This window comes from Vanessa cardui, chromosome 14 (genome assembly GCF_905220365.1).
Source record: "Vanessa cardui chromosome 14, ilVanCard2.1, whole genome shotgun sequence".
Taxonomy (NCBI): Eukaryota; Metazoa; Arthropoda; class Insecta; order Lepidoptera; family Nymphalidae; genus Vanessa; species Vanessa cardui.
In genome coordinates this window covers 3243862-3256577 of record NC_061136.1, presented here as the reverse complement: position 1 = coordinate 3256577, position 12716 = coordinate 3243862, and the positions used below count along the sequence as shown (strand labels likewise).

Below are 12716 nucleotides of genomic sequence, written 5' to 3'. Positions count from 1 at the left end.
CCGTTCGGGAGACGGCGGTCGCGCATGCTAAGCTAGTCGTGATTTAGTGCAGGGCCGGGCTCACAGCCCACGGCCCTAATTACAAAGTGTAATGAGATGACGCCCGCGCCTCCGCCTGACGGAGAGCCGTGAGTGCAATCTCACTGACATCGACGGGAATGTTCACACGTCACGTGTACATCATCTCCGATATGTGTAATAACATGGACATCCATTATTTGTAATGCAATTTGATTTTAAATTAAGTAACATTTTTTATAAGTCAATATGACTTAGTTATAATAAAATTCATGTTCTTAAATCATAATAAAATGCCATCTACAAATATATGACTTTCAAGTTAATTATAAATCATTTCGTCATTATATTCTCCTGTTAATTATTTGCAAATAACAATCGACAGTCTATTAGTGTTATCAGAAATTTCAATCTGTCTGTAATAGCCCTTAGAGGGATATTCAAATTTAGAATATAAACGCGACACGATCCGCTATACACCCACAAAACATGCGACTCGAATGCTTCAAATAACAACGATAATGGTTTTAAATCAAGACAACTGATTCGAACAACGATCGCAGATAAGGTTCTTAACTTGGCAAACTTAAAAAATATACAAGCTTTGAGGCTTACGCATCAATTGTTTCATTGTTCCACAGTTTATGTTCGTGTCAATCAAAATGATAACTGTTCTCTTTTTAATGTTTTAGATTAATTCATTTTTTTAATATTAAATAGACTACAATGAATTGTTGACTTGTACGAAGTTTAGGGCTTTTTCTTATTATGGATTTTTAATCTGTTTCCGTTTGTATATAAACTATTAAATAACTATTTTGATTTTATTGCATAAAAATGTGTAAAGTAAGCTTCATTGTATCTTCTAGGCAGGTTTAAAAATTCTTGGCACTGATTACTCATGGAATAATATTTCTAAATACACTGAAATTTCTCCCTAGTAGTATGCTTGATGCATTAAATCTTCTAAAAGATTGCCATGACGTCTTCTAATATTTTGATAAATATCATCTAAAAACAAAGACGAATCTCCTTTTGTTTGAACGTTCAGTCATCAAAGGAATGTGAGACAAATTGGAGTGACTTATGCTGTAGGTTTTTCTACCTTAACTTTTCTGTGGGAACACCGCCAGCTGGTACAAATGGAACGTCTACGTCTAATGTCCCGCCTCACATCCGATGTCGCCAGAACAACGACCGCACTCTATTAAGTGATTTTACTTTGGCTCGGATTTCCTGCAAACTCTTGATGTATCTTCATATTTATTTTTTCATTAAAATATATATTTAGAGATGCCTCAGTGGTTTGAACGTATGTATCTTAACCGATGATTGCTGAGAAATTGCTCAAACCCAGACAAGCACCGCTCAATATTCATGTGCTTAATTTGTGTTTACAATTTATCTCGTGATCGGCAGTGAAGGAAAACATCGTGAGGAAACTTGCATGTGTCTAATTTCATAGAAATTCTGCTACATGTGTATTCTACCTACCCGCATCGGAACAGCGTGGTGTGTTGTATTATATGTTCCAAACCTTCGTAAGGGGAGAGGAGGTCTTAGCCCAGCAGTGGGAAAATTACAGGCTGTTGTTGTTTAATAATTTATAAATCCTTTAAACTGCTCATGGCTTTAAAGCATCCTTGTCATTTTTTTATGAAAATATATTTTAAAAAAATACTCAGAGGTCAAGTCACGTGTCATGTACGAATTAAGTATTTCATTAATCTCTGCCAAGTTATTATTTTCGAAATATAAGTCACGGTCTCATTTAAATTCTAAATAACTATAAATCATTATTTTATGCCATCGAACGATGATAATTCTGTCAAAGTTTTGACGACGTATTCTTTCATGTTTCTTTCTTAACACCGTTCAATCAAAATTCACCTCTATAAGAAGGCATGTAAAAGCTTTTTTGTATTGTCGTTTTGTAGGATTAAATTAAATACAAAGCTGCCAATAATTAAGACTGTAGGTTCTACCGAAAAGTTTCGACAAGAATGTAATTACTCTTTACCAGTTATATTACAAAGTTGATTAATAAAAATCAAATGAATACTAGTGATTAAAATATTTCATCATGGTTCATGACCTACTTGACAATCGTACGTTTAATTTCACAGATGATTCCTCATTCTGTACCGAATACAGTATTACATTTTTTTTTTCATGGCGACGTTCAACTATTAATATAAATCAAACATGGATGATTTACCATGCGATTAAATTTTTTTGCCACTCACTGAAATATGAAACTACGATATTATTGCTATGGAATTGATTGCAAATCACTTCTTAGGAATACAGACGCACGATTTACGATTTCGCTACAATAACGGTAGCTTTTTGCCGGTGATCGCAAATGAATTTTTTGCTTCAACCCGAATGTTGAACAGTAATAGACATTCGATTAATTCCTCCAGCTTCGTTACAGGGGTATTGTTGCTAAGCCAACCGACGCGATTAATGTTTTCGACTGGCTTTTCAGATTGTACGATGTTATCCCATTTTATGCCAAATTTAGTTCCAACTTTGTACGTTCACATCACATAACCTCATGAGCCCATTTTTGTCCATTGCTGGACATAGGCCTCTCCAAGTGCACGCCACTTTGGTCTTTCTCTGGCTGCTCGCATTCAGCTCCTGCCTGCTGCCTTGCGTTAATCATCACTCCATCGTGCCCGAGGACGACTAATTTTGTACATATAACAGCATTAATTAATTTACACTCTTATCTTGCCAATTAATATATTTGAATGTCATATCAAGTTTTTGTCTTCGTTGATGTCACACTACATCCTACAGAATCATTTAATTGCACTTAATTAATATACCAATGCACGAATTGATATAAAAGATAAGATACTACTGTAATGAATTTTGGGTATATTTATTTTCTTGTAGAATGACAATTCCACAAGAGGATATAAGTACTTAAATAAAGTATATTTTGATGTTATTTGGTTTGAATACATTCGAGAGATAAAGTTCACTAGGATCTTTGTCAACTTCAGTAGGTAGCGTCTTCAGATCTTTCGACGTCTGATATAGCGAATTTATTTTCAGGGATAAAAGGCCTTTTACAAGGGGCTTAGAGATTTTATTTTCTTTATTGTTTGTGTATTTGTGTAGAATATGTTTCTTACAAGGTAAATGTCTATTAGGAGTTACCATCAGCTTATCTGATCTGCCTTTTATTAAAACCCAATCATAACGCTTTTACTGAATAAGTTGAAGGTGATAGTTTACAATTTAAATATTCAATCAATTTTGAGAGCCGAGATGACCCGGTGGTTAGAACGCATGCATCTTAATCGATGATAGCAGGTTCAAACCCATGCAAGCGCTACTGAATATTCATGTGCTTAATTTGTGTTTATAATTTGTCTCGTGAAGGAAACCTGCATGTGTCTAATTTTATAGAGAATTCTGCTACGTGTATATTCCACTAAACCACATTGGAACAGCGTGGTTGAATAACATGTTCCAACCGAATAGTTGTATTTTTTTGTTGTACATATTATAATAAGTTCTAGTTTATTTCAAAATAGTTAATTTTGTTACAGTAACTGCCACCCAACCACCGCAGAGGCCTTGGATACCGTTGACGCGACCGAACAGGACTCGCCCGACTTGTAAGTACATCGGATTCTTATTTTGGAGATCTGTGTCAATGTCGCTCCGTTTTGAGATAAAAGTTATCTCGTCCTGACCAATTTCGGTCACGACGGCAACCTCACCACCAGCTAATTTGCACAATAAGTGCGTAAACCCAGGTGCAAATACCCTTACGCTTATTTTCCGATGGCATGACAAACCCGCCACAATTACAAAGAGTTAAGGTGCAGGATCAATAGCTTTACGTGCTTTCCGAGGCAAAGGAAACACAAACATCTTCCAGATTATGAGCTGTTACTGAGTTTTTATCGATAGAAGACCAATGAAATTATTTCGACCCGACTGGAGTTCGAACTAACAGATTGACAACTGCCGATTGAGCTTACTCAACGAGACGAGATAAAAGTAATTAATACCTTACATTTAAGTTTACAAATAAAAGGCTTTTTTTTATTCTGATACAAGGTTAACATTTTGAAATTGAAAAATTGTATTTATTTTTTCTTATTTAATTACATAGGCTTGTGAATAAATATATTGGATTGATTTTTGACAATTATTTTTGAATTAATTTCAATCAATACCTTAAACTGAAAATTTGCCCTCACTTAAAAGTGATGATAATAGAATCTGATATAAAAATATTTGGAGTATTTTTTTTTTTCAAGTTTTTTTAACATAGCAACTGTATAACTGCATACGTATCACACAAATGCATTTATAACTCCTTCGGTAAACGGTACAACTCGAGCAGCTTTTCAATATGCAGAAGAACTAGCAGATGGAATAATTAAAACACCCGCAGCCTGTATCAATTATCTACAACGTTAATTGTATATAAAACCGCAGAATGTTATTAAAAAGCGTTAATAGAATGATCGAGAACAAGTTCTGTCATTAATAATGTGTTAGTGGCACGTATGGGTGCGGCGTATGCGGTTAACCATAAATAAACTAGCAGGGACCGCCCTCAGACCGTACGTCCTCATACACGTTCGGTAACATCGCATGTATGGGCGGTATCCTGATCGTAACTTCGCTCATCATTGTAATAATTCAGCTCCGATGCACAGCGGACTAGGGAATCTTGCTCGGTGTTTCGGTCCAATTCGAGACGTCTTTATTTAAATCGATATCGACTTTACCCATCCCTACAATGTACGCGACGATTTTAAATATAGAATATCGAAAATTGATTTAATGACGTGTGGTTTGAATCGAGTTTTCTTTCCAAGAAGTTAGTAATGAAATGTATGCCTGTATTATAAGAACGGATGAATAAAGTTTATAGTAACGTCGTTCTATCTGTACAAGATGACTCAGTGGACTTTTCTATGCTTTGCGGCGAAGGTAGATTTATGTTTATCCACCTACTTTTAATGGATAAAGTATGGATGATAATTAAGTAGAGATGGCTCAGTGGTTAGAGTACATTAATCGTAACAGAAGATTGTAAGTTCAAACTCGGGCATGCACTGAATATTCAATTTATTTATTTGTGTTTATAATTCATCCGATAACATAGTGAAGAAGCCTTCATGTGTCGGATGAAAATCTTATGTGTCTCGCATAAGAACAGCAGATAGCAGCGTTTACCAACTTGCAGCTCCATAATTAATAAGGACATTAAGAATATGTTACTTTCATGAATAGTTTAGGTGAACTCTTTGGGTGAAGTAGAAAGAAAAATGGAAATGTTTATTTTGGACTAGGCGCAATTATGAATATTACAAAAAAAACTTCTAGTGTATGTACTACTTACTCTACAAAAAAAAACACTAAAATGGAAAGAAAATATATAAAAAAAGAAATTTGGTAAGCAATGATATCCCAAATGTGTCCTGTATTGGGTTCTAAAAACCCAACGATGAAAGAACGTCTTTCCATACTTGTAACACATTATTATTAGTACAGTTTAGCTTTATGTATCTAATAAAACACACGATAATTATTAGCAGTCGAATTCAATTACCATAAATTAAACGTAACTTAAAGATAGCGTACGTAATTAATCCATAGAGCGCAAGGCATAAATTGCTTAAATCTTCAATTGGCGTTGCATCCTGCGTCTACCCACTGAAGCGATCGCATTCAGAGTGAAGATGCATTATGCTGTTGGATACATTTTAAATGAGAATGTATCATTGTATACAACGTGATAAGAGTTACGGAGCGTACCTTAAATATATGTAAACTTTCTCATTTGTAGTTTAAACGCTGCAACGAAACTTGGCTGGATTTTGTATGAATAAATGTGTTACTCTCGTAGGTGCTATTTCTTTATTAAATAGATAAACAAAGTAAATCTCAAAAACGATAGTATCACCCGTCATATTTAAAGAAAATTTAGATTTAATATATACTAGCGACCTGCCCGGCTTCACGCTGGTGCAATGCTGACACTAAATGTACTAAAGAATGTCTTACAACGTTCACACTTTTTCAGACGCTATCAAGTTTTCTTTACTATATTGTCCATTTATGGTGTAGTTGTCTTTCGAAACACTCTATCTAATAAAAAAGGTAACAAAGTACGTTGCGTAATTTTGAAGATCTAAGCATACATAGCAACAGACAGCGGTAAGCGACTTTGTGTAATAATATGTATAATAATAATGATTTGGTGGTATAGTGACTAGTGTGAAAATTAAGATATGTTAGCGTTAAAAAGTATGATTAAAAAGTTATGATTATCATGTTTGAATTAATTAATTTATTAGCCAGTATAACGGGGGTGATGTCAAGATTTTAAGGACACATATTGAAATCTGATTGGATCGCCCCCCGTTTCGCGTTAAATTTGTCTAGCATTTAATTTATTTATAACATTATATCATCCAAACTATTAATTCGGAAGTAAGTTTATATTATGATCAAAAACATGTTTTTTTTTATGGTTTATGTTGGGGGACGAGCATATGGGCCACCTGATAGTAAGTGGTCACCATCGCCCATAGACAATGACGCTGTAAGAAATATAGCTAATATTTCTTACATCTTAAATGTGCCACCAACCTTTAGAACTAAAAATGTTATGTTCCTTGTGCCTGTAGTTACACTGGCTCACTCACCCTTCCAACCAGAACACAATAATACTGAGTATTGTTATTTGGCGGTAGAATAACTGATGAGTGGGTGGTACCTACTCAGACGGGCTTGCACAAAGCCCTTGAGTGAGTTTTACTTAATGTTCTACAAATGTGTAATACACCTGAAAAAGATTCATTTATTATTATGAAAATCATTTTTAATTACTTTGTGATAACTAATAGTAATAACAAAGATTATGTTACCTATTATTTTATTTGCATTGTCCAAGTGTCCGTCGTAATCAAGTGAATTTTTTGTACAGTTCGCTTTTTGGAAAACGAAAAGGATATCGTAACATGAGTCACTGTTGCTACGATTGATTTCAATTACAATTATTCATGGATAACATTATTCATTAATCATAAACGAACTGTAAAGTGTATAGCCGAGATGGTCCAGTGGTTAGAACGCGTGCATTTTACCGATGATAGCGCGTTCAAATCCAAACAAGCACCACTGAATTTTCATATGGTTAATTTGTGTTTATAATTCATCTCGTTTTCGGCGGTGAAGTAAGACATTGTCAGGAAACCTACAAGTGTCTTATTTCTTCGAAATTCTGCCACATGTATATTCCACCAACCCGCATTAGAATATGTTCCAAATATTCTCCTCCAAGGGAGAGGAGGCCTTAGCCCAGCAGTTGGAAATTTACAGGGTGTTCATGCATGAAGTTTATATAGTTTTATAGTAATAGTTATTGAACAGCAATAATGTATGTATTATAATATACATAAAACAAATTATACGTAGTTAGTATAAATTCCGTTTAGGTTAGTCTTTGAACACAATGTGGAGGATGAGCAGTATTAGGAGTTGCTATGTGTTCAACTGTGTTGGTGGATGTTGTTAAATTCGCTCCCACTAAAAGGTGATTACGATATTTTCCATCGCCCTCGAACATGTGATATAAATTCAAATTTAATATTTAAAAAATATATTCGCACTTGTCCTGATTTGAACTCTACATTTTATAGTTTCAAAAACAATATATACAGTTTGTAGAAGGCTTCATTTTGGACCATCTGATTGTAAGTTCCACCGCCCATTGGTGCTGTAAAAAATAACGATTCCTTACATCAAAATAGGTCACCAACCTTAGTTTTAGTTTATAGTTACACTGGCTCACTCATCCTTCAAACATAAACATATGAATAAAATTATTACTAGTTGTCGGTATAGTATCTGATGAGTGCATTGTACCTACTCAGAAAAGCACAAAGATTTACCAGTTAGTAAAGTACCTTAAACAGAAAATTTTTATTTGTGTAAATTTTTATACATTCACATAACCAAATGAATTAATTAGCGTGCAATATATTCATCTATATATAAATATCGATTCAATAGAGCTATATATTTTTTTAAACGTCATGTTATAATGGCTTCCTCGCTTCGTAGATACAACGTATAATAAATACTTATATGTATTTTTATAGTCTTTATTAATCTTAACAAAATGTAATTAGCTACAGGACAAGAGAACGTTAGAAGGTCAATTCGTTTCAAAGTTTCATAATACGATATTTAGTGACTCGATCGAATTTGAACGTAACGAATTCGAGAATTCTATATACTGGTGTCTTATTGCATAAGGCGTATCTATTTCGTCAATATAATACATTGTACCTAACTTACATCGTATGACGTAAGTTATAGAGAACTATCGCTTACTTCTATGTCTACATAGACATATTTTTTCATTCAAGCTGGTTATAATAAGATTATATAATTTATTTAAATTTAAATAATTAAATCATTCATGTTCTAAATTTAAATTTGAACACCAAAGTCTCGCATTCTTTTTTTTTCTTTCATTTTATTGTACCTTTCCAAGGAGTTTATATTAGGAGGGTGTATTCTTTTTTTTCTCTTATTTTATTGTATCTTTCCAAGGAGTTTGGGTATATTCTTTTGAGATCATAGCTCATTGCTTTAGCACATAGAATGGACGTTTAAGTAACAAGTGTGCCATTGTAACTATAGACACAAGGGACATAACCTCGTAATTTCCAAGGTTGGTGGCACATTGGCGGTTTGAGGTATGGGAAAAATTTCTTACAGTGCCAGTGTATGGGCTACTGTGACCAACTACCATGTTGCCTGTATCCCAGTCGACCTACCAATTACATTAGATATTCATAAATACCTCATAACTATATCGATATTTAATTGTTTAAAAATAATGTCGAGAATTTCTTTACAAATGAATACTTGAAAAATTGTAACGTTAACTTTTGTTGACACTTTTAATAAAAAATATTTTATTCTGATCGTTTCGGCAGGCTTCCTCATTACATGATCAACAAATACCGCATACAGCTGGTCGTTAGGTAGGTAGGTAGGCACTGATACGCATGATCGGCACAAATTGAATAGATAATAATCGTTAAACGATATCCCTTTTTTGTTCGACTCCGATACAATTACACTCAATCAAGCTCACGGTCAAATGGTTCAGGAAGAGAGGAAATGCCCTCCGCAGGCCATTCGGGGAAACAATGCACAATGCGAGACATTGACTGCGACCTCCTCGCATCCGTGAATTTGCGATCTACATATAATTTGTTTCAGCGCTGTTTTTAACTATCGATATTCACTCAAAATCAATACATTATTTACGTTGACTATCATGACCATTTTCAAGTTGTTTTGAGATATACTAGTCTCAAAATATATATAATTATAAATATAAATGTAGAAGTTATTACATCATAAGAACTAAAGGTATTTTTTAATATGTCACAGTGAGTGTACATTTTTGGGTTGAGATTGAAAAAACCCAGAATATAATTTAAATGTTTGTTTATTATAACTAAACAATTGCAGAGATGAAACTAAGTTGTAATTTGTTATAAGTTTTGGTTAGAAAAATATATAATATAAAATTTATAAATTTTAGTTTGATAGGACGCCTAGGTGAGTGGTATCGATCTCACTATTTAATATATTTATGACATTCAATTTTATTTCTTAATTTAATTATAATTAATTGAGTACAAGGTTATGTGGTTATAAAATGTATAGTTTCATATGTTTATTTTGTAAGGATATTTCAAATATATCTATGTAATTGCATCACCGAAATGCAGGTCGCGCCTCCTGCCATTATATTCATATGAGCCGAGACGCCGAACCGGACGTGTTTGTTTTCATTGTTGATTACATTAAATAACAAATATATCTTACTTACGACACCAACAAAAAAATAACTTGTCCTGCACGTGATAAATTATTCTTCTAATACAATAAAAAAATATCGAAAAAAAAAATTGACGGTGTGTTCAGTATTCGTTTAAACAAACATCAATTTTAGACGGAGATTTATTTGCTTTATCGACGGCACGCTGATTTTTCGCGAGGAGCGTTTCAGCATGTGCAAGTTCCCACGAAACTTCAAGCATATGTCGTCTTCATTTGTCGCATTTAAAATCGATAAAATCGACTCGCTTCACGGTATTTACGTGTTTTATTGTACGGTTGTAAAAATACTTAGTTGTCTTTATTTATGGAGCTGGCTATATGTTTGCGTCATGGCTGTATTACTAATACAAAATTATTTTATTATGTCGACCTTCCAGTATCATTGCTTTTTGTTCTTTTCGAGTGTGATTGATTACAACAAAAACGCTGTCCAGTTGCGTTTAAATTACATTGTGAGATAGTTGACGCCTCAATTAGTAGTCAAGAAAATTGCATGATACGACTCCATTAGCTGAAGGTGAAATCAATAGAGCAGCGGTCGACAACAGCAGGCGGCTCGGTCGTATCCCGACACTCACTAACTACGTCTTGTTAGCACCTATTGAGGTTCTTACGTCATATCGACGATCGCAGCGGTCTATGACCGAAGTCAGAACCTGCTCTAATGAGATTTTTGCATTGCCAATCTAAACGTACCTCTTAAATCTTTTTTAATGAGTCTCATTGGGTCTGCAAAAAATTTATTCGATGCTGACGAATAGTTTTGAGTACGATATTGAAAATCGTTACACAAGCGTGACCGGTTCTCGCAACGGTATTAGTTCATTGTCTAATGAAATTTCGAGGGTTTTGCAGATACTAGGACAAAAGCAGAAAACAATGTTTGCTTGGAGTGAAACGTGATTGCCGCATGAGTAAACATTGCCATTTTGTAGACGAGTCTTTGTTTATTGAATTTTAGGTTATATTAATCTAACAGTACTTTCTTATCTTCTGCTCTTGATCTTATTTATCCTTATTCGACAGTTTGTATTAAATCTGAAACACTGAACATACCTGTGTAATGTGTATTGATCATTGTCCTTTCAATAAGTTTACGTCTATATTTATTTGCTATTGTAATCGTCTGATTCGAATGAAAAGTCATATGTGTATTGTTTATTTGACAGAATCGCTTATTATTGCATATCGGCGACGGTGAGCTTTCGCCCGCTGTGTACGTCGACTAAAAGCGATTATCAATGCGTGCATTGTTTAGCGACGTTTGGCATGTGCGCCGCGTCCCGTGGCTCCTCATCGAGCATACAATGGACGTCTCCGAAGCACGTGCTGCGGCCGTATTGATCGCAGCCGTGTGTCGCCAGGTGACGTTGACTTGGTGTCGATTAGCATGGATGCGAGCGTGCATCACGATTGCTATCAATTTGTCTTGACAGTCCCGTCCCGATGTTTTCGCGCCGTCTCGACGTTTTGACTCCTCTTAAATGTCTATATCTGTGTCGTTGAACTTTATTTAATTTATAATATTTCTAAATTTTCCATACTTAGTTTGCGCTAATCGTTTGTGTGGTTGTCTCGATCGAAGTGCAGAAGGTGACTTTGACTTACCGAATTAAACTGGATTACTTATTCATCATTTATTTTGGCTTCGAACGAAATATTCGCACTTTGATGTCAACCGTACGGCTTATATAAGTTAACTCAATTTAATTTTCAAATTAAATTGTTTTATTTATTTTATATTTTTTTACATTGGCGTGAATGATTTTAAAACGGTAACATTATCGAATGTTTATCTAATTCTCGCGGGCTCGGTGCAATAACGTAATCGATTACGAGCTCAGTCGTTCGTAATCGACTGTTCTGAAGCGTTTACGACATTACCACGTTCAACAATGTATCTAATAGACTTGAAATTACTGGCTCGAGGGGTGCCCTTAGGTACTTAACGCGACTGTTAAGCTCGTAACTAAACGGCTCATTTTCTCCTCTTACACGAAGCAACAGATGCAAAAAGGTATCATCATTAGGGAAGTTAAGACACAGATACAGTCGCGATAATGTGCATGTCGAATGGCGGAGATTAGAAAAACAAAAGCCATTGTCGCGTGTCGCCGCTCGGTCTGCCCGCAGCGTATGTGGAGCGTAGTATTAGTGCTGTTTTAATTGACGGTATTATTGTTATCGTTCTACAAGAGCCGAGTAAGACATGTAATTATTAAAATACTTTATCGCCTCTGAGTATTTATACCTTTGATTACCGCCTTTTAAAACAAACGTACTTTTATTAAAACCATTTTGATACATTTATCTTATAAGCGGTGGTGTCCACTAACAATAATAATAATTATAGTAATAAAAACGGTGTCGCACGACGTAATCCATGAGCTCCTCAACTGTCATATTTAAAAAAAGTACAGAATTATATGTCTCCAGTATATAATGACTGGATTACAATTGCATAAAGCTAAGTGTAAAAGTCACTACATATACTTTATTAACGTTTTTACTCGAGCGTATTGTATTTTGTTTCAGGTATATTCACAGTGATGTGTTACAACGTTCTGTGCGACAAATACGCGACAAGACAGATGTACGGATACTGCCCGAGCTGGGCGCTCGAGTGGGACTACAGGAAGAAGGGCATACTCGATGAGATAAGACATTACTCAGCGGACATCATCAGCTTACAGGTCAGTAACAGCAACAGCCTGTAAATTTCCCACTGATGGGCTAAGGCCTTCTCTCCCATTGAGGAGAAAGTTTGGAACATATTCCACCAC

The 12716-nt window shown here is 34.8% G+C and overlaps 1 protein-coding gene across 4 annotated transcripts in view; it reads left to right on the top strand.

The window, feature by feature from the left end:
* The window catches only part of LOC124535132 (CCR4-NOT transcription complex subunit 6), a 212597-nt gene that overhangs the window by 185791 nt on the left and 14090 nt on the right, over nucleotides 1-12716 (top strand). For 2 of the 4 annotated variants that reach the window (XM_047111212.1, XM_047111213.1), the window contains 2 exons: nucleotides 3588-3656; nucleotides 12469-12626. In XM_047111212.1, the coding sequence (XP_046967168.1) occupies nucleotides 3588-3656; nucleotides 12469-12626 (227 nt within the window). Of the gene's footprint in view, nucleotides 1-3572; nucleotides 3657-12468; nucleotides 12627-12716 lie in introns of all 4 variants that reach the window. The other 2 variants (XM_047111210.1, XM_047111211.1) reach the window with 1 other exon arrangement.